Raw genomic sequence first — 26,824 nt, forward strand, 5'->3', positions numbered from 1 at the left:
TTATATAACTTCTATCCTCAGTGGCTAATATAGCAGTGTTAACTACTCCACAAAGTCCATGTTAGAAACTTGTTCAGCTAAGCTCATTTTAAATGCAGTTTCAAACATGATTCTTTAATTTGGTTCCCAGGCTAGTATGGACAGGGCCCAAGGACTCAGTTTTGCATAGTGTCAAGACCAGTGTCTTTAAATTCTTTAATTTGTAACAGGGACTTAATTTGAAGTATATGATGTTCCTTTGACACCTATGGGACTACTTGTGTAAAATTAAGACACTGCTCAAGTATTTTACCAGATCAAGGCCAGATTGCTCAACCTTTTGTATGACGGAGCCCTGAACACCTCAAGCATGTAGGTGCTGTTTCAGAGAGATGTTAAACAACATGCCTAACTTAAGTGCATGAGTAGTCTCACTGACTTCAGTGGGTTTACTTACTCAGGCACCTTCCTGAATAAGGGCCATACAATGAAGCCATGCTTCCCAGCTTGTCATATTGTGTCAAAAAAGATTACAAGTATCTGCACTTGTTTATTGGCAGGTTTAAACTATTTTGTGGTTATGGACTGAAATCTCAGGTACTGTTTTTATCCCTTTGTTTTGTGATGAAGGACACAGGTGTTGTTATCAAGCTCAGTAAAGCAAGTAAGCAAGTGACTATTTCCGGGGTCGGCAACCTCCGGCTCACGTGCCAAAGGTGGCACACGTGCTGATTTTGTCTGGCACGTGGCTGCCAGCCGGGATCCCCGCCGCTGGCCCTGCTCAGCGCATGGCTGGCTGAGTGAACAGAACCCCAGGCTGGCAGAGGCTGAGCGGGGCCAGTGGCTGGGATCCCAGACTGGTGGCAGGCGCGCCCCCCCGGCTCCCCCCGGCTCACCGCGCTCGGGTTCTGCAGCTCCTGGGAGTGTGAGCCGCCAGGGCATGGGGCCCTGAGCCTGCTGCAGGAGGGGCGGCGGCAGCTCACACTCCCGGGAGCCACAGACCCCAAGCGTGGTGAAGGGGGAGCCGGGGGGCGCACGGGGACCACTGCCCGTATGCATCTGCTGCAGGAGCCCTCCCCGGGGGGAGAAGGACTGGGCCACAGCCCGGGCAGGCGTGCCCCCTGGCTTCCCCCTCACTGCATGTGGGTTCTGCAGCTCCTGGAAGTGTGAGCTGCCGCTGTCCCTCCCGCAGCTCCCCCCACTCAGCCTCAACACTCCACTTGGAGTTTTGCCTCCATGTGGAGCCAGCGTCTGACCGGCATGGGAGTCCCAGGGGGCAGTCAGGGAACAGTGGGAGAGTTGGATGGGTCGGGAGTTCTGGGGGTCCTGTCAGAGGGTGGGGAGTGGTTGGATGGGGCATGGGAGTCCCGGGGGTCTGTCTGGGGGCAGGGTGTGGATAAGGGTGGGGGCAGCCAGGGGACAGGTAGGGGGTAGGGTCCTAGGGGCGCAGTTAGGGTGGGAAGAGTCTCAGGAGGGGGCAGTCAGGGAACAAGGAGCAGGGAGGCTTAGATAGGGGGTGGGGTTCTGGGGAGCAGTTAGGGGCAGGGAGGGCAATTAGGGGACAAGGGGCAGGAAGGCTTAGATAGGGGGTGGGGTTCTGGGGAGCAGTTAGGGGCAGGGAGGGCAATTAGGGGACAAGGGGCAGGAAGGCTTAGATAGGGGGTGGGGTTCTGGGGAGCAGTTAGGGGCAGGGAGGGCAATTAGGGGACAAGGAGCGGGGGGGTTAGGTATTCTGACTGGGGCAATTGGGGTGGGAAGTGAGAGGGAGTGGATGGGGGCAGGGCTGGGGCAGGGCTCTCCCCTCTTTTTTGACTGTTGAAATATAGTAGCCCTAGGCAAGGAGGGAGTGGGGGACACATGGGGGCTGGCACCCGCATACATTCACTGCAGCCTGCAGGAGCCCCTGGGGGACGGGGTGCCGGGCCACAGCCTGGGCAGGAGGGGGGGGGGCACAGCTGCTCCCTGCTAACGGCACCATTGCTTTTGCAGGACTGCTGCCTCTCTGCACCTTGCCAGCTCCTCCATGGCCGGGGCTCACTGCACCCCAGGTTAAGAACCACTGCACTAAACTGATAAGATCTGCATTTTAATATAATTTTAAATGAAGCTTCTTAAACATTTTAAAAAACTTGTTTACTTTACATGTAACATGGTTTATAGACTTATAGAGAGAGACCTTCTAAAAATGTTAAAATGTATTACCAGCACGCAAAACCTTAAATTAGAGTGAATAAATGAAGACTTGGCACACCATGTCTGAAAGGTTGCTGACCCCTGGACTATTTTAATGTGTTTAATGATAACTTTCACAGACCTGAAAGAAAATCTGAGCAGCCAACGTGTGAAGAGCATGAGGATGAGAAAATTAATATCTATTGTTTAAACTGTGAAATACCCACATGTTCAATGTGCAAAGTTTTTGGTGCCCATAAAGACTGCCAGGTTGCTCCTCTCAAAAATGTTTACCAGCGACAAAAGGTAAATATCTTTTTGCTTCTAATCATAATGACCCACTCAATTTAAAGGGACACTGTCTACATGAAATCTAGTCAGTTAAAAAAAAAAAGTTCAAACTGCAAAATCTTCCCCTCAGCTGCCCTGCCAATTTTGTGGTTTTACAATCCATATTTCTGTGGTGTTGGTTTTTGGGTTTGTTTTTTTTTAAGTTGTTTTCTCCTCTCTTGCCATGTGAAAAACCCAGACAAAATCACCAGAGAAACCGACTCTACAGAGTGAAATATTTCTCAAGAAATTGAGAAAAATTATATTTTTCCTGTCTAATTGCTTTCACTTACTACATACATATTAGCTGTAATAATAGTAAGAAAATACTTTCAGACAGACATGTGATTTTTAAGCTGATCTCCCTTTACGTTTCTCAGACACTGTTTTCAGTCCTTTTAGACCATGAGCACAGGCAGGATTGCCAGCAGAAGTGAGGGAGAGAGCAATCCCTTTCAAGTCTAATAGTTTTGTATTGGATGCTTCTCTTGTTTCTGTTTAAATAGAGATCTTTAGGGAGAAAACCCTCTTCTGCTAGGTATGTTAAATAGCTTGCAGCTCATTGTGTGCCCCGTATCCTCTGCCATTACTGTCACTGGTAAAAGACTTGGTTATTCATTTTTATTACAGTATTCATTTAAAGACTGACTCACTGGGATATCTGCACGAGATAAGCAGCTCTGTGTGCCCTCACATTCCTGGGTCCCCCATTCACCCCATTCCAGCAGTTCTGTATGCTCTCCCATTTTCTCCATACCAGAGTCCTTCATCCGTTCCCCGCCCCTGCACATGCACACCAGAGGTTCTGTCTGCCCCCTCATTTCCTGCCCCCGCATTCCAGGGCTCTGTGTGGGACACCATTCCTCCTTCCTTCATGCCTCTCCATTCCTCCCTTGCCTTGCACCATCCTTCTTTCTTATTTTTTCTCATTCAGTGTGTCAACCTTTATAAACTTCGTTGGAAGGATGGGCAGAGCTAAGATGAGGGGTGTTATGTTAGGAGAGATGTATGGCTGCCATCAAGCAACAATTACAGAGGTGGTTGAAAGTGGTAGCTCTGCTAACTGGATGCCAGGGGCTTCATCTACCCCCCTTTCCCTCTTCTTTTGTTTTTGTTTTTTCTAGTTTTCACCATAATCAGTGGGGTTCCTGCCCACTGATTCTTCGCATATTCCCAGACATTTGGAATGGATTGGGTGTGGCATTCAGAAGTTATCATGTTAAGCTAAATGCTAGCAAGTTGAGTGTAAGGCCATGCAAGCTTGGCCGGTTAACAAATTCATACAAATTATAATTTATTCACAGATACCTCAGGAACAGAAAAAGGAGCTAAATTAATGAATAATTTATTCACTGTGAATAGCTTGCCTGACTCTGCTGCAAAACCAAATTTTTGTACCTAATTACCCACGTTGCCTGCTCAAAAGGTGCTTTGTGCATGTACAAATGGATATGCCTGTACATTTTTTCTAGTGCATTTTTAGAGGCTTTCATGGTGTCTCACAATTTTTTAGAAATTTTTATTCCAGGAAAAGTTTAAAATTTCCATTCTAGCTCAGGATGGAAACAAAATGTCAAAATACCAGAATTTCCCATAGGATGGAAATTCAATTTTTTCAGTCAGCTCTAGTTCTGAGCAATTATATACCCTTGTGTAGCCCACTCATCCACTGTCTTTGCATGTCAGGTTAATGTGCTATTTTGTGAAAAGCGCATGAGAAGAAAACATATAAAGTAGAACTGCAGACAGTGCATATTATTAACTCTGCATATGCTCATTCTCCTACTCCTGTTTAGTCTGAACTCAGTGATGGCATTGCAGTGCTCGTGGGCAGTAATGACAGAGTGCAAGGAATAGTAGGTCAGCTGGAGGAGACCTGCAGGACAGTAGAGGTAAGTAATGCGGCTTGAATTATGTGTTGAATGTGAAGTGCAGGAACATATCTGGCTGTTAATGATGATTTTCATGCATTTATATAATTTGCTTCTTCCAAGTTCCCAAATTATTTTGCCAAATGACTGTATATATTACACCAGAGCTGCTAAGTCTGATGATACTGTATTGAGTTTCACACTTGCAGGAATTTTTTTTAAGCTTCTCATGATTTCCTCACATCCTGCAGCAATCTCACAAACTATTCCCCTGATTTGCGACTGTCTCATGTTACGCACTGGTTAACATAAAATAAGTTTATTAACTACAGAAAGATAGATTTTAAGTGATTATAAGTGAGAGGAAATAGATCAAAGCAGACTACCTAGCAAATAAACAAAAATGCAAGCTAAGCATAATATACTAGATAAATGGGGTTTGAATTAGCAATTTCTCACCCTGACTGATGATACAAGCAGGCTTGCAGATTCTTAAGGCACAAGCTACATCTGCCTTGCATCTTGGACTCCCCTCCTCTGTTCCAAGTCCTTTGTCTTCCAGAGAGTCCTTCAGGTGCTGAGTTGTAGGAGAGTGAAGGTCAGTCATGATGTCACTCCCCACTTTATATAGTCTCTCCATATTGCAGGAACCGTTTGTTTTAAGCTAAGTTCCCAGCCTAGTTTGTGGAAAAATACAGGTACCAAAATGGAATTCAGTGTCATGTGATCTGGTCACATGCCCATATGCATGCCTTTCTGAGTCATAGCAGCCATTATCCATAGGCTGTCTGAAGCATTCCCAGGAAGGCTAAATTCTTCTATGGTTTATTGTCTTTGTTGATGGGCTATCAGCACTGTCTAGATTCTTCATTGTTGTACCTGAAATGCTAGCTGTGGGTGTTTTCAACTTCACATCATCTTTCAGTAACATGTACATAGCAAAACTTTATAACTTGATAGCACATACAATCCAACGAGATATTAATGTTTGGCAGATTAAGATTTTTAGAATGATACCTCACGAGGCATACTTTGTACAAGATGCCACATAATTATATCATAATCATACCAGAATCATATTACTGTGGTGAATGTGGGGTGCACTACCTTCAGTGGACATGCAGAACAGTTGATCACAGTCTTCTTTAACAGCTCTTTACATATTTGAAAACTTATCGGGTCCTCCCTCCATCTTCTTTTCTCAAGACCAACATGCCCAGTTTTTTAACCTTTCCTCATAGGTCAGGTTTTCTAAACCTTTTATAACTTTTGTTGCTCCCCTGTGGACTCTCTTCAATTTGTCTACCTCTTTCCTAAAGTGTGGTGCCCAGAATTGGATGCAGTAATCCAGCTGAGGCCAAACTAGTGCCAGGTGGAGCAGGACAATTACCTCTCGTGTCATATACCTGTTAATATACCCTAGAATTATATTAGGCTTTTTTGCAACTGAATCATTGTTGACTCATATTCAATCTGTCATTCACTATAACCCTCGGATCCTTTTCAGCAGTTCTACCGCCTAACCAGTTATTCTCCATTTTCTAGTTGTGCATTTGGTTTTTATTTCCTAAGTGTAGTACTTTTCACTTGTCTTTATTGAATTTCATTCTTGTGGATTTCAGGCCAATTCTTCAATTTTGTTAAGGTCATTTTGAATTCTAATCTTGTCTTTCAAAATGCTTGCAACCCCTCCCAGTTTGGTGTCATCTGAAAATTGTAGAAGCATACCATCCTCCATTATCCAAGTCATCAGTGAAAATCCTGAGTAGTACCAGACTCAGCACTGATCACTGTGGTACTCACTAGGTACATCCTCAGTTTGGCAGTGAACCACTGATAACTGCTCTTTGAGTACTGTCTTTCAACGCATAGACAGTTGCCTTGTTCTGTTGTGTGAGCCAAAGGGCAGGCAGAGGTCAAGCACGTGTATGTGGGAAAGAACACATATTTGATCACAGAACAATGGTTAGATACACTGTTAGGGTACTGCAAAAAGGATAGTCTTAGCAAAAGCCCATTTACTGTGGCAGATTAGATACCTCAATATGGTTGATGTGAAAGGGAGAAGAAACTCATGTATGGTAACTCCTAATTACATGTGTGTATTATATTACGCAGAAGAGTGTCTTTGTAGACTGAAATAGTGACATTGTTGCTTTAACTTAGTAGCATAGGAACATGACTGAGATGTTAGGGTTCAATCCTGGAAAGTGTTGCGTGCCATCTCTCAGTGAAATCATCACGTAGGATCAGGAACACAGCATCTCCCAGGATTCGGGTGTAAGAGATTGATATTCATCTGCAGACTCATCATATCCATTGAAGCCAATAGGAGAAAAGAGCCCTACTTTCACCAGTAGCTTATCTCCCCAGACATTTCAGGAGTGTGTGTATTTATTTACCTTGCTTTAAGTATACTGAAAGTAAACTACTTGTTCATGAGTTATACTATAAGGAGACCACTTTTTTTGGTATGGCTTTTGCTCTGAGAGAGCTGGGATGGATTTAATTCTTTTGCTAGCTCAAGTGTTTTTCATGCAGTTCTTCCAAGATGTTTGTATCAATACAGCAAATAAAGATCACTATTCTGGTCAGTTTGGGAGCAACACAGTTTGACAGGCCGTGGAAGGAGCTCATATGGAGAGTCACTTTAAGGTCAGACCCTGATGAAACACCCAGTGAACCAATCACACACCAAAAGAAGGGGAAAAAATTAAAAACTCCTGATCCCTCAAAATAGGAGAAATAAATAGCAAGTGCAGTAAACAACATTTAAAGACAATATTTATAGGTTCTAACTGACAAGAAAAATTAATTCCACAGTCTAATGCACAGTTGCCAGAGGCACCTATTTCCCTGTGCAACCAGAGTAAGGAAGAACAGATAATGTCCAGAATTTGGTTCAAAGAATATAAAACAGTTAACCCACGGAAATGAGAGAGGGTGTAAGCAGCAAAGTCAAAACTTTGTAGTCAAGAAGCCTTTGCATTGCAAGGATGAAATTGGCTGCTATCGGGAGTTTGCAGACAGAAATGTGCCTTTCAAGCAAGTTCAGTGTCGAAATTAAAAGCTTCGGTAGTACAAAAGCTTCGGTTTCTTTCCCTTCAGATTTGACTAGTTAATCCAAAACCAAGACTTCAAACATCTAAACTGAAGTTTACAGAGAACACTCCATTAAAAAAATACATAAATAAATACAGCAATATCTGAAATTAGCTTTCTCAGAGTCATTCACTCATATGTAGAACCCACCTTTTGAACTACAAATCAGAAATTGAGATTGATAGAAGAAGAAGTGCAGAGCCTATCTACCTTCACACACCTTAACAGGCTTTGCATCCGTAAAATCGGAGATTACAGAAAACAGAGATTACAACTTTACATAGTGCTTCCACCTCACATTGCAGACAAATCATACTTCTTGCCATCACGACCTTCATTTGAATTTGACATCAGTTTGACCTTGAAGGCTCAGATGAACAGGTGGAACCAAGACACCCCAGAATCAGGCTTGCTGATTTTTCCTCTCCTCTACTTAAGTTGACACATTTCACTACTTACACTGCTTTAGAGTGAGCAATACAGAAAGTACGTGGTCAGGTTGCTTTTAGCTCTTGTAAACAGTAAGCCCACAGTTCTAAATTTAGCTACAGTTTCTATGCAAAGGTTTAAAAAACAGGCCAATATATATTCAAATTACAACAAACTAACCAAAAAGTAACATAATTTCACATATTCTACTGAGAGCCACAATGAGGTATAAAACTCTATATAATGGTAAACCATAATGAAAAAAGAAACAACTATTTAGGACTATAAAATGTGAGAGTCAAATAATAAAATAAAGTAGGAATGTCCATAATCCTGTCTATATTTGTATAGTTATGATATTTGCCATAGTATACAATTTTCAGATGCTCAGAATTTTGGTCAATCAAGCCAATATTTTTCAAAGCAAGCAATGGCACTAGTACTCAGTGATGAGTGTTCCAGGTCTCATCTTGTAGCTCTTTCTGCTGTAGCTGTTTTTAAAAAGTGTGGTGAAATTTTTTTCAATTAGAGTGGATTTTTTATTTATTTATTTTTTTTACTTACTGATGAGGTGGTTTGGTCAGACTTAAAAAGATTGTTCACACAGATTAAATAGGAAAAATTTCAACACAAAATGTGAATATTTTGGAAAACAGCCATAGTGGAGACTGTTTTGCAACCTGGACATACAGAGTTTACTACTGATGACCTCTATAATAGATGCTGATTGCAAATTCTAATGTAATAAAATACCAGATTTTTTTTATATACACACACACACACACACACACACACCCCCCTCGACCTCTTAGGTCATCCAATCCCCCAACCCATAGTGATATGAAGAATGTGTAACACACCCCTGTTGTGGAATGAGGCTTGATGCTATGTCAACTAGCAAATGACGTGCTTTAAGGTTCAGGGAACATAGTTGTAGACAATCTGAGATGGAGGACAAGGGTGGAACAAGAGGAAGGAGAGATCTAGGTAGGAAAAAGAATGGGGGGGGGAGAACTAAAGAAAGTAAAAGGGGAAGGGGAAAGAGACTGAAAAGGAGGAAGGGAAAATGCAATGACACTCAACAATTGTTTATTTGATTTTTGGCACATCTGTCATAAACCCCTAACTACTGCAAAAAGTCATGTGGGATCTTTAACTATCACAAGGGATCAAGAGCTAAGTTTTATGTCTCATTTGAAAGATGGCAGCAACATAGTGGTCCCAAATCTTCATGGAGAGTTCGTTCAGTCTCTACTCCTAGGGAAGAGCACCACATATAAATTCACCAACACCACTTCCCACTGCACGTTATGTTGTGTCCAAACATTCATCAACCCCAATCTTTTTTTTAGCCTGTGAGTTCTACTAAAATGACAACATGAACGACCATAGGTACAGCACAGGCATATTTATTACAGTAAAAATAACTATACTAAAGAAATATTATTTAGGTTGCAAAGTCAATTGTTTGAAAGTTAGGAAAAGCTAGAATTTAGGTTGGAACCTTAATTTGCTCCTATTTTGTGCATTATTATAATAACATGACCACATGCTATTTTTGGCACAGGACCCCTGCCTCATTCAGTGCACAGTAAAAGTAGTATAATTGACACCCACTTTAAGCCCCTTCATGCTACCTGAGTTATGTAAAGGGGCCTTAAGTGTAAAGGCCTCAGTAGCATTTCAGGAGCTCTGGTGGTGATGGAATTTTCTCTAGAACTCATTTGAGCTGATCTGTCCTGTTCCTCTCATTTGGCTGTTAATATAGCAATTATCTTCCTGATTTTCCTATGGACTCTTAAGTATTGCTACAAACATAACACAAATGTCTTTCAGCTTTTTTAGCATGCTGGAAATGAAATAATAAATTTGTTTTTTAAAATATTCACAAATATTCACAAAACTTTTTGTTCAAACAGATTTAACTTAGAAAATTACAAAAATCTCTGGGGTCTTTAAAAAAGCCTTGTATTGTTCAGAAAAGGATTCCTTTGATGAAAACACTTCCAAGTAATTGTAAAAATAGAAACACTTTTAAGCAACATAACACTTTTAACATAAACCAAATGATTCACAGGAATGCTGCAGAAGACAAAAAGAGCAACTGTGTGAAAAATTTGATTATCTGTATGGAATACTGGAAGAAAGGAAAAATGAGATGACACAAATAATCACTAGAAACCAAGAGGAGAAACTGGAACATGTCCGCTCCCTGATGAAAAAGTATGCAGATCACTTGGAGACAGTGTCTAAGCTAGTTGAATCAGGAATCCAGTTCATGGAAGAGCCAGAAATGGCAGTGTTTTTGCAGGTATATTTCAGAGAATTCTAAACAGAGGTAGGAAAAGAGTGGGGGAAATTAATCACAAACAAACTGTGACTCACTTTTCAATTCAAGCACAATCCCTATTTGTTCACTCCCCAGTGAACATCCACACAAACGAGTTTTCATTCACAACAATGTGCAGAAATGATTTTTCTTCAGGTGAATAACATGCAAACAAAGGGGTGAGCTCGAGAATACGAGTATTTTCTATTCACACCAGAAATGCTGTCCTGTTTATAAGCTTTCAGTCATGCAACCAGGATGCAGAAACATATTTTCATATATATTAATATGATCCCCAGCACTGCAATATTTGAGCACTCTGCGATTCTGTATATGGATTTAGCCATTTCACCTCTGGGAGGTAATGGAGTATTATTATTATTATCTCTACTTTGCCTATGGGCAGTCGAGGCACAGAGAGGTTAAGTGACTTGCACAAGGCCACACAGGCTGTAGCAGAGCCAAGCAGTTTTAGATCACATTCCAATGCCTTAACTATAAGACTATTCTTCCTTCTTACTGTGGGTTTGGACCTGCTACCACTGAAACCAGTGGAAAGCTTCCCATTGATTTCAGTCAAGTAGGATTTGGTCTCATGTGACTTTCCATCCTGGAATCTTAAAATCTCATTTGAACCCCAGCAGGGAGGATCTTTTTTACAAGAACAAAATGCAGGAACAGGAATTCATCCTGAAGAGCAGAAAACCCTCTGTAGAATATGTGGAACTGTAAGACGTCAGAACTAGAAGTGACCAATCACCCACTATGAATAGTCCGACATAGTCCGAGAATGAAATATGCTAGAGTGAAATGTTCATGGAACAGTTACGAATAATGATACATTTGTAAAAATTCAAAAGTCTATTCTCAATTTACATATAGCAAAAGGGCACAATGCATTGGATAAATTAGTCTGTGGGAAAAGTTTGCCCAGTCCAATTTCTAGGAAACAGAAGTCACTGTCAAGGAGAGCAGGAGCAGTGGGTCATGTCCGGGAGGGAATATTGATTGGGCTGGTCAGCTTCAGTTTTGCCCATGTGTGCACTACATATGAGCCTATGTCTCTATCTCAATAAAAGCAGATATTAAGGGCCTGAGTCTCATTTACACTTTACGCTTCCAGAGCGCTATAAAGGGGTCTTAATGTAATCGAGAATTAGGGCCTAAAACACACTGTTGTTCACATGTAAGCTAGTTCCAACCTCAGTCTAATCTTAGTCATAGGCCTCATAGTTCTCCTTTATAATGAGAGTTCAAGCCAGGGGCGGCTCTAGGCATTTTGCCGCCCCACGCACGACAGGCAGGCTGCCTTTGTCAGCTTGCCTGCGGAGGGTCCGCTGGTCCCGCAGCTTCAATGGACCTCCTGCAGGCAAGCCGCCGAAGGTACCCTGCCTGCTGCCCCCGCGGCGCCAGCAGAGCGCCCCCCGTGCCTTGCCGCCGCAAGCACGTGCTTGGCGTGCTGAGGCCTGCAGCCACCCCTGGCTCAAGCTAGCATATTTAGAAACAGCACATGTAAGAATCAGGTATCAAAGTATAAAAGCTGTTTAATAAAATGAACCTTTTAAGCATTCCGCCATTTCACTTTTGTTTTCACAGAATGTCAAAGCATTGCTACAAAAGTAAGTACTTCCCCTTTGAAAGGAAGTGTGTGTTTTTGATATTTATCATAAATTATCCATTTTGTAAACCTTTATTTGCCAACCCAAATGCAAATGACACAATATCTCTATTTTAGAATTACTGAAGCATCTAACGCATTTCAGATGGAAAAAATAGAGCCTGGCTATGAAAATATGAGCCATCTCACAGTCAACCTCAATAGAGAAGAAAAGATAATAAGAGAAATTGACTTTTACAGAGGTATATTATTGATGTGACCAAAATGGCTTTCTTTCTCTTCAGTTGTGTGCAATTTACATGAAGATACTGTGTAAGGAGAATTCAGATCAGATATTCCCCTCTATCCACAAATGTACCTAGATCATTTAACATAAATTATAATCAAAAATAAAACCCACCACAGTTTAGAATCATGTTGATTTTTATTTTCCTTTAATATAGACTCAGTTCTTTCCTAAGGCCCTGATCCTTCAGCCCTTACTCATTAATTACTCATGTAAAAGAGCTATAGGATTGGGCCTGTATAGGTACTAATCTGTCATTGCAATGAGGAACAGCAGTTTTATGGATTGTCTGATGTAGAAAATCATTAAAGAAATAGAATAATGCTGACTAATAAAAGTACTTATGAATAATATATTTTTCTTTTTAATTATATCAGAGAAATTTCATTGAAAATGTAAATGGAGTTCAAGATCATACATATATGGAGACGAACAAGAATACCGTTATTTCTTATACATTTAGGGATCTCCTCTGGTGTCATTTGTATGCCTGATATTTCAGAATAGATGAAATAGTACACAGTTACTATTCTGTGCTTAACAAAGTAGCATGCAAACAGGGCACCGTTGTGCTTCAGTTTACAAAATGATGGGAAATCAGAGGGTCTGAATAGTTGAAATAAACAGATTTCTCTCTTAAAATCTTGAACATCTGAAAATATAGAGAATCACAAGGCTGGTCCTCTATACTTTACTTACTAACCTTGGGCTTTACTGTTACATTTACATTTCATATGATAGTAACACCATTACTAGGATGTATGTTAATATATAGCGTCAACGTAAGGAGGTCAATCTTGAACTCCTAGTACATCTAACACTCCCACTGAAGTCAATAGGGCCTCTATTTTCAGAGGGCTTTCAAGATCATGTTCAAGATGATTTCATGTATCAGTATATAAGAACATTCCTCATTGTGATAACTTTGTCTAGTTTGCAATTTTTTCTTGGTATCTTCTTAGTCATACAAAAGATGTAAGCCAATGAAAAGGTTTAGTTAAATCTTCCTGAGTGAAAGATAAGACTCTCCCTATCTTTACAAAATATATGGTCAGTTTGAAACTACAGTTAATACATCATAGGATCATAGAAATGTAGGGCAGGAAAGGGACCTCAAAGTCATCTAAACCAGTGGTTCTTAAAGCCAGTCCGCCGCTTGTTCAGGGAAAGCCCCAGGTGGGACAGGCCGGTTTGTTTACTTATGGCATCCACAGGTTTGCCGCTCCAGGCCAATGGGGGCTGCAGGAAGTGGCGCAGGCTGAAGGATGTGCTGGCTGCTCTCCGATTTCCTAGTTGACTGTCATGTTGCCATTTAATTCCCATGTTGTTGATTACTCTAGACACTTCGTATTAATTCTGTGTCCTCGCTGGTATTTATAGCTCTTCTCAATTTAGTATAATCTGTGCAGATTTTATTAACTAGCTGTATATTCCTTCCTCTACAGAGATGTTACTTGAGATCAGGACTAAAACAAATGTCTGAAATTGTCCACTAGACACATCCCTTCAAGTTAATAGTCTGTCATCTAGCATAAGACTTTCTTTACAGTCCTTCAGTCAGTTTTCAATTCATGCTGACAGTGTTAATATCCAAGCTGATGTGAACTGATTTTGAGAGGAAGATTTCATGGAATACTGTGTCAAATGCTTTAATAAATCCAAATGTAGTACATCTACTAATTTCAATTTAACTACTAATTTTGTATTCCTGACCGGGCCATTAAAAGTCCAGTTGGCCACCTGCAGTGGGGCAGGCAGGCTCCATACCCAGCTCCTTGTGGCTCCCAGAAGCGGCTGGCATGTCCCTCTGGCTCCTAGGCACAGGGGCGGCCATGGGAACTCTGCACACTGCCACTTCCCCAAATGCCAGCTCTGCAGCTCCCATTGGCCTGGAGCCAGTGGCAGATTAACAAATTTGGTACCCCTAGGCCCTCAAAAAATTGCCGCCCCTGCCCAGGTCCCCCCCCTGCTAGCTCACCTCTGCTCCCTTGTGGTAAGGGAAGGGGGAGAAGGGGAGTTGTGGCACGCTCAGGGGATGGCAGCCGTGGACTAGAGGTGAGCTGGGGCAGGGAGCGGTTCCCTGCCCCCTACCCTCCCAAGAGTCACTCCTCGCACCTGCCGACTCCAGCTCACCTTTGCTCCACCTCCTCCAATCGCGCCGCTACTTGCTTCTCTCTCCCTCCCACGCTTTTGCGCAACGAGCCTGGGAGGGAGGAGAGAGAAGGGGAGTTGCGGCATGCTCGGGGGATGGCAGCGGTGGAGTGGAGGTGAGCTGGGGTGAGGAGCGGTTCCCGGCCCCCCTGAGCTGGGGTGAGCAGCGCCCGCGGGCCCCAGCTCACCTCTGCTCTGCCTTCTCCAAGTGCACCGCTACTCGCTTCTCCCTCCCTCACAGTGCTTTAGCGCAGCAAGCCTGGGAGGGAGGTGGAAGGAGGGAAGCGTGGCACGCCTGGGTAGGAGGCAAGCTGGGGATTTGGGGAAGGGGTGGAGTTGGGGAGGGATCGCGAGCAAATTTGCCGCCCTAGGCCTAGGCCTTGTTGGCCTTGGCGATAATACGCCGCTGCCTGGAGCTACGGCCAATGGAGACTGCGAGGGTGGTGCCTGCAGGCAGGGGCAGCGTGCGGAGCTGAGTCACCTGGCCACCCTTGCACCTAGAAGACAAAGGGACATGCTGGCTGCGTCTAGGAGCTGTCTGAGGTAAGCGCCACCCGGACTCTACATTCTGCACCTCCTCCTGCACCTCAACCCCTGCCTCAGCCCTGAGCCCACTCCTGCACCCAAACTTCCTCCCACAGCCTGCACCCTGCACCCCCTCTCACAGCCCATCCCCCTGCCCCAGCTCGGCCACCCAGAACCTGAACCCTGACCCCCTCCTGCTCCCCAATCTCCTGCTCCAGCTCGGTCACCTAAAGTCCGCACCCTAACCCCCTGCCCCAGCCCTGAGTCCCCTCCCATACCCAAACTGCCTCCTGGAGCCTGTACCACATACCTCCTCCAACACCCCAACACCCTGCTCCATCTTGGAGCCCCTTCCTGCACTCCAAGCCCCTCGGACCAGGTCCAGAGCCCTCTCTGCAGTCCAAACACCTCATCCTTGGTTCCATACCAGAGCCCGCACCCCTATCAGGAGCCATCACCCACTTCTGAACCCCTGTCCCCTGCCCCAGCCCAGAGTCCCCTCCTACACCCTAACCTCACATTTCTGGCCCCACTCCAGAGCCCACACGCCCAGCCCAGAACTTGAACCCCATCCTACACCCCAAGCCCCAGCCCAGAGCCCCCTCCCACACTCTGAAATCCTTGGCCCCCAGATGAGTGTCCACCCCCCACACGCTGAACCCTAGTCCAACCCCAGAGCCAGCACCCGCAGCTGGAGCCCTCACCCCATTCTGCACCGCAACCCTCTGCTCCAGATGGGTGAAAATGAGCAAGTGAGCAAGGGTGGGGCAGATCAAGTGACAGATGGAGGGGGGGATGGAGTGAGCAGAGGTTGGGCCTTGGAGAAGGGACAGGGCAGGGGCATGGTCTTGGGGAAGAGACAGGGAAGGGGGCGGGGCAAGGATATTTGATTTTCTGCAAATAGAAAGTTGGCAACCCTATGCCTGAGGGGAGTTTCTGGAGGCTATTTACTAGGGCTGTCAAGCGATTAAAAAAATTAATTGCGATTAATCACGCATTTAAGCAATAATAGAATACCATTTATTTAAATATTTGTGGATGTTTTCTACATTTTCAAATATATTGATTTCAGTTATAACTCAGAATACAAAGTGTACAGTGTTCACTTTATATTTATTTTTATTACAAATATTTGCACTGCATTTTTCAATTCACCTAATGCAAGTACTGTTGTGCAATCTTTTTATTATGAAAGTTGAGCTTACAAATATAGAATTATGTACAAAAAATTACTGCATTCAAAAATAAAACAATGTAAAACTTTAGAGCCTACAAGTCCACTCAGTCCTCTTTCTTGTTCAGCTAAATCGCTCAAACAAGTTTGTTTACATTTGCAGGAGATAATGCTGCCCACTTCTTGCTCACAATGTCTCCTGAAAGTGAGAACAGGTATTCTCATGGCATTGTTGTAGCCGGCATCACAAGATATTTGTGTGCCAGATGCGCTAAAGATTCATATGTCCCTTCGTGCTTCAACCACCATTCCAGAGGACATTGCTCTTTTAAGACTTCTGAAAGCATGTTCCACACTTCATCCCTCAGATTTTGGAATGCCCTTCAGATTCTTAAACTTTGGGTTGAGTGCTGTAGCGATCTTTAGAAATCTCACAATCTTCTTTGTGTTTTGTCAGATCTGCAGTGAAAGTGTTCTTAAAATGAACATGTGCTGGGTCATCATCGGGAGACTGCTATAATATGAAATATATGGCAAAATGCAGGTAAAACAGAGCAGGACACATACATTTCTCCCCCAAGGAGTTCAGTCAGAAATGTAATTAATGCATTATTTTTAAACAAGCGTCATACGCATGGAAGCATGTCCTCTGGAATGATGGCTGAAGCATGAAGGGACATATGAATCTTTAGTGCATCTGGCACATAAATATCTTGCGATGCCAGCTACAACAATGCTATGAGAATACCTGTTCTCACTTTCTGCTGACATTGTAAATAAAAAGTGGGCAGCATTATCGCCCGTAAATGTAAACAAACTTGTTTGTCTTAGCAATTGGCTGAATGAGAAGTAGGACTGAGTGGACTTGTAGGCGCTGAAGTTTTACATTGTTTTGTTTTTGAGTGCAGTTATGGAACAAAAAAATCTACATTTGTAAGTTGCACTTTCATGATAAAGAGATTGCACTACAGTACTTGTATGAGGAGAATTGAAAAATATTTTCTTTTGTTTATCATTTTACAGTGCAAATATTCGTAATCACTAATATAAAATAAGCACTGTACACTTCATATTCTGTGTTGTAATTGAAATCAATATATTTGAAAATGTAGAAAAACATCCAAATTATTTAATAAATTTCAATTGGCGTTCTGTTGTTTAACAATGTAATTAAAACTGTGATTAATCATGATTAATTTTTTTGAGTTAATCGTGTGAGGTTAACTGTGATTAATTGCCAGCACTGCTTTTTACCTCAGGCAGGGGGAATGCAACTGCTGCAACACCCTGTGGCAGAATGCAGTGTGTGTTCCTCTCTCCAGCACTTGTGGGGAGCCTACACTGTTGGTGGCACTGGCCGGCTTGCCCAGTCCTTACGCTCAAGACCTGTACACAGAGATGGAACATGTGAGGAGACGGCTCTTCCTTGGTCTCTGTCTCTCTCTTGCATCATCTTCCTTCCTTTTGCATGCATCCAGGGCAGATTCCAGTCTTGCCCCCATGAGCATCAGCTGGAATTAAAGCACAAGTTGTACTGTCCCTTGAGAAAACCCTCACTGTGGGTCCCTTTCACTATCAATAGACCTACTGTATAGTTACCATAGTAACTTCATATTTCTAAATGTCTGTGTTGTATAAAGAGCGTACCCCATGTATTGTGTTAACCTAGTGCTGTGCTTACATGAATGTTTATTAGAGGAGGAGGGTGATGAGGAAGATGAGGAGGTGATGGAAGGTGAAGAGTTTGATGAAGTCCGCACAGAGTCATCTAGTGAGGAGGAAGAGGTAGCTGAGAAAGTATCCCAGCAATCTCAGCTGGACTCAGAACCCAAGAGCACAACAGGAGGCCCTCAGACTGAATCAGCCCCATCATTACCACCAGCTGCCTCAATTAGTCAGGTAATTGCATCCAACCATTCTCTGTCCTATCAGCTATGCTGAATGTTTCCTCCATTCTAGAGCACTATAAATGATCTAATTGGACCCAATAGATGCTGAAACATATGTCAGAAACATGTCAAAAATATAGCCCATTCAAGGAAGAAAGCAAAGATTTTACTGCCATTGCTTATATTCAAGCTGGGTATGTGTGTGCGTTCATTGGTTTAAAAAAACAATAACAGTGTTCTCTTATGTAAATCAAGGAATATTTGGTTACTAAGATTTAATTTTGGATTAAAACCCTTAAGAACTGACAACTTGATGTTCAGTTTTGTTGTTTGTTCTTTTGCTTAGTAGAAACTAACAGTTATAATAACTGAGATGAGAAATAAAAACATGTATACCAAGAGAACTTCGCTTTTAGCATGCCTTCTGAAGAGTTCATAAGCCATATTACCTGACCTCTCTAAACTTTTGTTCCTATGGATGACATTTACCTTCCTTTGGTGGTCTTGTCACTGAGGATATCATTTAGAAATTCATGTCTCAGAGTGTTAGATGCAGAGAAGTAAGACTGCTTGTTATGAAATGGCAGCCCAAACATGTTCTGGATTTGAAATATCTTTATATTTGAAGCCATGTATTTAAGATATATTTGATATTGTTGTACTTTTTATCCTGGAATACAATTAAAATAGAACACCAATGACTGATACTTTGTGAGATCTACATCAAAACAAAACTTGCTAATCTCCTTCAGCTATCAAATATCAGCAATTAACTTACTAAGCAGGACAAATTAATCTCTTCTGCAACTCCAGTTACGTCCTTACTCCAGCGCCATGCTGAGGTCATTGGCAGTGGTGTACAAACAAGGAAACAAATAAAGAGTCCATGTTTATGGCAAAGTTCTGATTTAACAGAACCGAGGTGGGAGGGGGAATACATTTTCTAGATTTATGCCTTCTTTGATCTATTTGAGGGCTTACACAGGTTTGTGCCTGTTGTCTGTGGATATTCTTAAATCAGTTTAGAAATGGCATATATCTATTTAACTTGATTTTTTAACAACTTAATCTAAATCTAAATAAGGAAATTTAAACTGATTTAAGAGTGTTCACATGCAGAGTTGCACTAATTTAACTTCATATGTAGACCAGACCTAATTAGAAACTGAACTGCCTCATAATTTTGTGAAGTCCGACACCTCCTGAGTGAAAAGGAATATAGAGACATGCTGGTCTAGCCCACCAGTAATTTTAAAAAGCCATTATGAGTTGGTTAGACTGGCATGTGGGGGTGCAATGTGCGGGATGCTTTCAGTTTAGCTTTTTCCTTTTGGCCTAGGGAAAGCAAAATAAAAATGTTGTAATATCTAGTCATCTGTAATAATGGCACCAGGTGGTCAAAACCTGCAGTTGGCTAGTCTGGAAAGACTTGACATTGATAGAGAGGGTGCAGTTCTGTCAGCTGCTCCAGTCATGGATAAGGTATAATTACAGTCAACTATTATATATAAACAGTCATGTGGTGGGCAAGCATTTATCTCTATTGTCATTATACTCTGTTTATTCTGCCTGCTCATGTCAACAGAATCAATGTTGAGTGATATAATTCTGTATATTTATTTTAAAAAATAAATTATTGTCCCAATCCCAAACCCAAGGAAGTGATTAAAAGACTCCAATTGACTTCAGTAGGCAGTGGGTAAGACCCCACATATGTCATCTTAATGTGTGAGGCTAGTACTGGAGGTTCTTATGCATTATGTAATATAGTTTAGCTCAGTGATTACACAGAGATGGGTGCTCACTTGAGTATGAACTCAGATAACTCTGAGTAAGAACCTCCACTATAATGTGACTTCACTGACTTCAGTGAAGTTATTCCTAATTTATACTTGAGAAGAGAATCAGGCCTGAAGTGTGTAATGAAATTAATGAAAGGAACATCTCCTTCAGTCGGTTCTCAACTAAGGTTCCCTTTGAAGCTAATGGGAAGTTTTGCTGAGTGGGGCTGCAGAATTTGACCCAGTGTTTGTATTTTCCATACATATATTATCCAAATGCTAGACACTTTTGTTCTGTATTTCAGTTGTAATTCTTTTGGACCTCAAACAATAAATCTTTGCAGTGAGATAAAAACAAACATGGCATGCAGAGAAATATGGGCTGAACACAGGAAGGTAACATAGTGCACTCTGCTTGTGTGTCTTTTTTGTTTTTTACTTTATCTATCCTGATGAAGGGTGAGGTTGTGCCAAGTGGTGCTCGACAGACTGCAGAGTCTGAAATACAAATGCCATCAACAGCAGAAACCATCGATCCCTTGTTTTACCCTAGTTGGTATAAGGCCAAATCACAGCAAGCAAGCAGCCCAAGTTTGACCCAAGTGAGTGATGGGTTGGGCCAAGTAGGGCCACCCGTTTCTCTGGAAATGAATGTAAAGAAGGCGGAAATTACAGAAGCAGCAAAAAACAATGAGCGTGCACCTGGGAATGGTAAGGAAACTAGCAGAACTGCAGCTACTTCCCAGGTTAGTGTTAATGGTATCTCAAAGTGTATTTGCATGCAGTCCAAATGGAATAGAATATTGAAGGAAAGTTTGTTTTAAAAAAAATGCAGAGGCAAACCATTATCTCAGAAATATGGAAATACAACTCAGTGTGATTTCAGTAAGGTCCATGAATTAATACATTTGATTAAAAATGTATTGTGGGCCAGACTCTCAAACTTAGGGGTGTGCATATATTTGCTTGTGCCTAATTTATGTGTCAGTGCACCCAATATGTGGAAGCAAATACCTGAGGCGCTCATGCATGTGGTCAGTTAGATGTCAGACACACATCTAATTGCTCATATCTGCACGCATCAGGTATTTACACATTAGTGGCAAACAAATCCACACAGTTACCTTTATGCAATGTTGAAAATCTGAACCTATATGTCACATGCAATTTACAACCATTGCATAGGCAGCTGTTGCTTCAGACTTACCTACTGTAGTTTTACTGCTGTGTGATCTGTCACACATCTGGAATGTACGGTTGTTCTTGGTTAGCTTTTTCTCTATGCACACTGGGCTATGTAAGCATCAGGGTTCTTTTGTTTGTCTGACAGCAATGCTAAAAGCACGGTGTGATTTAAGTTAATTTTGCATTGTAAATAGCTGTTCCAAAAGTTTTCTTTCAACAATGTTTGCGACATGATCAAAGATCAGTATGAGCATCAGAAATGCTAGCCCTGTATTAGACTATCACTATTATGACATCGGTATTAATGGAATAATTGGGATGTCAAGTGTTTTTTATTTTTCTTCTTAAAAGGACACAGTCAGAGTTTGGCAGACCCCAAATTTAACTTTTTCCTCTGTTTGTTTGAAAAGTCCATGTAATTCTTAATGGACCAAAGATTCATGGAGTGGAGCTGAGGAACATGTGAAAAATGTGCACAACACACATACGCCTGCATTTGTGTGTGTAAATTGGTTAAGGCCTAAATTTAAGAAGTATCCACTAATTTGGAATGGCTCCATTTCTGGGTGCCAAACTCAAGAGATGTATGTTTTTGAAGATGTAGACCTCCTGTTTTTGAAAATTACTTGTGTGCATGCTTGTGTGTGCTGTGTACGTGTGCCTATGCATGTATGTAGCAAATACTTCAATGCTATGTTTTTTCTTTAAAATAAAAAAAAAATCAGTGTCAGCCGTTTGGCACTCATGAGCAACCCTACAACAATAAACCAGTGTGTGGCAGGGAGGAAAAGATAAAGAAAGAGGAGTACATTCAGATATGACATATGAGGACAAAGCTCCAATGACTGAGGGCCCAATCCAATCACCATTGAATTCAGTGAAAGATTTTCATTGATGTCAGTCATATTGAAGGCTAAACTACAGTTTTCAGTGTTAATCCTTCCAGGCCAGGACTTTATCTGTGAACAAGAGCAGAGTAAAAATATTTTTTAAAATTATGAAACCTACCATGACAATGTCATCTTAAGTGTGTTCCAGACAAGATGTCAAAAGCAGGCGCTATTCAGAGTGAAACTTGCTTGTTGCTGTTGTTTCAACAGAACTGTTACAAAGAATTAGGGCCCCATCCTGCACTCCACACTCATGTAAAATGCCCATTTACTTAGTGGGAGATTTGCCTGTGTAAGGACTGTAGTTTCGGGCTCTTATTATCAGGAGCAGTAAAATAGCAGAAATAAATGTTTGATGTGACTTTTACTTTTTGGAAACCCTTCTACAGTGGCTTTCAAGCAAACCAACGAAGCAAGCTGAAGCAATTAGGGAAAGTAGAAATAGAAGAGTAAACAAGGAGGAAAGAATATTTTTTTAGAGTTGTGAGAATTCCTGATGGTTGCGAATCATTGTGCACTGGTTATCATGCTTCAGTATTTGTTGGAAATAAGTATGATATATATGTACACTGGAGGGATAGCAGGTGAGCAAATAATGGGGGTGTGGTTCTGGGGCCGGGAGGAATTATGGGTGAGATCCACAAAGGAAGGTGGGTAGTCATGGTATTGTAGGTCAGAAGGGTTGGTGGGAATGTGTTTTTAGTGGAAGAGTGGTGAAGCAGTGCTGAGACTAGAAGAATGGCAAGGTCATACATAAAGTGGCCTCTGCCATGTGTCAGTGATCATGTTAAGTAGGCAAACTTTAGTTTGTTTCCTGCCTAAGACTTTAACAAACACCAATCTGGCATAGTTTCTAGCGTCATTGATAAACCAAATAGAGACTGGGTATATTCATCATGTCCCTGTTTTCACCAATCTCTTAAGTTAAATAATGACATGTAAAAGAATAACTGAAAAAAGTGTTCTGAAAACTGAATCTCTTCACCAAACCCGGTATTGACTAGCTCAGTTTACTATGACAATGTTAGTGAAGCATTCTTCTTATTTCCTCACAGGAGTTAGCATTCTGCATATCAGTTTTGGCTTTTCTTATCATACTGCATCATCTCTGGAGTAAGATTCAATACATGATTTTTACTTTAATGGGTAGGAAATGTTTTGTTTTACCATTAACTAACAGCACAAGTAGTTTCTCTGGTGATGTTTCTAGGTGGTTTATAAAGGATTTTTTTCTCTTTCTGCCATCTAAAAAGAACCATGCTAGCTTATAATACCTGCTACCTAAAGCTTTTTCTCCTCACACTCCCAAAATGCCATCCTAGAGTTTAATCTCGCATGGTTAAAAATTAAATATCCCTGATTAAAAAATGAGGAAAACCCTGCATCAAACTCATGGGCTCATATTTCAGTTGTTGTTAGGCATTTCAATAGCTATTTGAAACTATAAATCAATAATAACAACAAACTACCAATATTTTTGTGATCTTTGTATAACATAGTCATGCAAACTTACCCAATGAGTAGGGAGCTTTGTTACAGTCTTAAAGGTATCACTTTGTATAAGGAAAGGGGTTTCTTTAGGAGTTACAATGCAAATGAAAGACTCTACATATAGATTTAAAATTCTGCTCCTTACCTGCTCATGACAGCAAACTATTTATTATATGAAAGAAACAATTGTCATTCGTAAGGTCATAGACCATTTTGTCATAGAACTTTCTCACTTTGTCCTTGGGGTTTTGGGGGTTGTTTTGGTTTTGATTTAATTTTTTGAGGTCCCTGAGGCTGAGTACTTTGGGTCAGTTTCCCCCCACCACCCATGCATGCGTGTAACTCCTGTTGTCACCAGTGATAAGAACACTACTGGTGAGAACAGATTCATAATAAAATATCAAGTCATACATTTTACAGCACTAGGCACTGGCCTGTTCTGGAAAAGGTACTAAGTCTTTGGACTGAATAGTTTTTTGACTAGTGTTATTTCTCACAGTAGTTAAGGAAGGAAAATTATCTTCCTTTAGAATAACATGTGAGCCAGATTCAACCCTGCCAACGCAGTAGGTGTAATGTGTACCCTCTGCAGTGGACTGGGCCACTATTCCCTTAGGGGATTCCACTCCAACATCTCTCTGGGTTTTCTGCGTGGGAGGGCAACAGGAATTCGTTGAAACTGCTCATTCCCTTGCTACCCTGGCTATGTCCCCTTCCCCTGTCAACACTCTCTGCTTCTGGGGTGTTCTGCCTGCCTGCCTGCACATCCACTTAGACCTTCAGCAGACGGAAGGTTGCAGCTACTTTTCTCCTTTGTTGCCTCACTCCCAGTCAACATTTTGCTTCTGTTGTTCTGTGCCTGAGTTTATGCCAGGAGCAGCTGGGGTAGACCTGGGAATTAATCTGGTCCTGAAAATAACACAGAGCAAAATAATTCCTACCTGAGGCTGAAATATTTCTATCCTGTTTGGATGAGGGATTTATTTTGATGGGATTGTTAATAGAACCTGAAAATTCCAGAGAGCTCTAGTGAACTACTGGATATACAGGTTTGCTTGCAGACCATAGTACCAAAGTGGAATTTTGCAATACATGCTGTTTGCAATCACCAATGCAGTAAGCCCAAATGCCTTCTTGCCTGGCTTTCGCTCTGGGGGCACACATGATTTGCAACATATAAAGCTAAATAGAATGTGACCAGAACATTGGTGGTGGACGTCCTGTCAGAGCTTGAGCAACTGAAAAATTTTTGAAGCCTTATCCTCTTATCTGCTGTTAAAGGTACAGAAGGTGTTCTATGCCTCCATCACAAGCTCTCTGAAACTTGAACAGCAGATCTTTTGTGGCTTGCCTCCATCCAGCAATCTGGGCTGAGCAATCAGCTATTGAGATTTCAGAGCAATACACTCAGGGGTCAAATGCAGCTTCTTCTAGGTTTCAGTTTCAGCCAGTATAGCTTGATGCAGTGCTGAATTGCGTTGGGCCATATCACTTATCTGGATCATGTCTGTTTTGTCTGGTTCAGACCAGCGAGGAAACGTTGGGCCCTATGTGAGAGTAAGTTGCCAGGTGTGCTCAACAGGGCACTGATTAAATCCTGTTCAATAAACTGTCATTCAACACACATAATCTTGTGAGCTACTGACAGAGATTTAATCTCTCATATTTCGGAGTGATTACTGAGAAGATTACAACAATGCAACTCTGATAATATCTAGATAATATCCTTGACTCTGGTTAGCTTAATTTCAGACCTGGATATGAAAATGAACAGATTTAGTAGCGCTGTTGATGATCTCCTCTAAAACTGAATAAGCCATGTGGCCCAGTTGATATTAAATCTAGCAGCCACCTTTGATACCATTTAGCCATGAGATGTTGTTGATACAACTTCTACATCAGACTGGAATGAATGGATTAGCCCTTGAGTTGCTAATCCTTTACTCCTTCGTGAATAAATGATCACAGTGGGTGATGTTGGGTAGTTTTCTTCTACTCCACATGCCCTATTATACAGAGTACTGGAAGGGTCTATCTCATCCCTGCCACTATATCCTCCTCAAATTATTGATAAATATATTGTATAATTCCAATGGAGTTAATGTAACTCATTGCTTTGTCCAGACTCTCATCAACATAATCGATCCTTTCTGGTTTCTATCCATCAGGTTTTTGCCGTATTCCATTGATATTTAATCATTTCACAATGTCTCTTCTCAACCCAGCTACCTTTATTTCTAATAACTGAATCTCCTACAGCCTTCCCTAACTCTCATTGCTACTTACTACAATCCTTCCGGCATCTGGAAGGATTTTCTTGATGAGTAAGTAATGGCCAGGGCCGGCTCCAGGCCCCAGCGCGCCAAGCGCGTGCTTGGGGCGGCATGCCACGGAGAGTGCTCTGCCGGTTGCCAGGAGGGCAGCAGGTGGCTCCGGTGGACGTCCCATAGGCATGCTGTGAAGGGTCCGCTGGTCCCACGGCTCCGGTGGAGTATCCCCAGGCACGCCTGCGGGAGGTCCACCGGAGCTGCGGGACCGACGAGCGGCAGAGCACTCCCCGCGGTGTGCCGCCGTGCTTGGGGCGGCGAAATGGCTAGAGCCAGCCCTGGTAATGGCCATCCTCCTGTGTATCTGCTGGAAGAAAGGGATCACCTCCAAGACAAGTAATATTTTTTACCAATTCCTAAGGACAGTTTGCCACAATCCTGACTACTGCACCTGAGAAAGAGACATGCATCTTTGAATAGACATACCCTATTAAAATAGACTGAAAGTGGTAAATTATGCAACTTCCTGTAGGCCAACAAATTATATCTGGATTTATTTGTTTTTATTATAATTAGTTTAGAATAGCAGCAAAGAATCCTGTGGCACCTTATAGACTAACAGACGTTTTGGAGCATGAGCTTTCGTGGGTGAATACCCACTTCGTCGGATGCACGTCGGATGCATGACTAGTTTTTATGCAAATGACCTTAGAGACCAAAATATCCCTATCCTTTACCCACTTCTAATGGCTTGATTAAATAAATAGTCAAGGAGCGATGAGAGACCATATGCCCTGAAACCCCAAATGCTGATAGCTTTCCGCATTTAATTATTTTTAATTTCAAAAGGTAGTTTGAAGAAAATAAACCATAAGAAAAAGAGCATAATGTTATTCTCATGCTTAATTTCCCATGAGCACAAATACACTCTAAGTATTCTTGTAATAGTATATCTAAATTTAAAAAACAAATAGAATTAAATGAAAATTAAACTGCTCTGTACATTTAATTGAGAGACTCATAGTGTCAGATTCTATTCAAATTACTACCACATCAGTGCATCTTTTAGCATAAATTATACAAAGTACAAATAACAGCCTGTTTTGTGTATCAATATCTGCACTTCTCTCACAGTGCTGGAATTTCAGCATGCAAAAACCAAGTGATAATTCACCATTGCTCATGTTTGTCATATATGTACAATATAACATTTTACAGTGCTTATTAATGCAGTAAAGATCATGAGTTCTTTAAACAGTTAAAAAGCTGGCATCTTTGTATTTTTAAATGATACACCAAAGTAAATTTTTCTGTTTTGTTAATATATCGTACAGGCAAAGCTGGGTATTGCTGGG

The 26,824-nt window shown here is 41.8% G+C and overlaps 1 protein-coding gene across 5 annotated transcripts in view; it reads left to right on the forward strand.

The window, feature by feature from the left end:
• TRIM55 (tripartite motif containing 55) overlaps positions 1–26,824 on the forward strand; it is a 49,376-nt gene that overhangs the window by 7,416 nt on the left and 15,136 nt on the right. For 2 of the 5 annotated variants that reach the window (XM_032777024.2, XM_032777026.2), the window contains exons 3-9: positions 2,292–2,457; positions 4,278–4,373; positions 9,961–10,194; positions 11,809–11,831; positions 11,948–12,072; positions 17,663–17,865; positions 20,095–20,382. In XM_032777024.2, the coding sequence (XP_032632915.1) occupies positions 2,292–2,457; positions 4,278–4,373; positions 9,961–10,194; positions 11,809–11,831; positions 11,948–12,072; positions 17,663–17,865; positions 20,095–20,382 (1,135 nt within the window). Of the gene's footprint in view, positions 1–2,291; positions 2,458–4,277; positions 4,374–9,960; positions 10,195–11,808; positions 11,832–11,947; positions 12,073–17,662; positions 17,866–20,094; positions 20,383–22,766; positions 22,858–26,824 lie in introns of all 5 variants that reach the window. The other 3 variants (XM_032777025.2, XM_032777028.2, XM_032777027.2) reach the window with 3 other exon arrangements.

Source organism: Chelonoidis abingdonii, chromosome 2, assembly GCF_003597395.2.
Source record: "Chelonoidis abingdonii isolate Lonesome George chromosome 2, CheloAbing_2.0, whole genome shotgun sequence".
NCBI lineage: Eukaryota > Metazoa > Chordata > Testudines > Testudinidae > Chelonoidis > Chelonoidis abingdonii.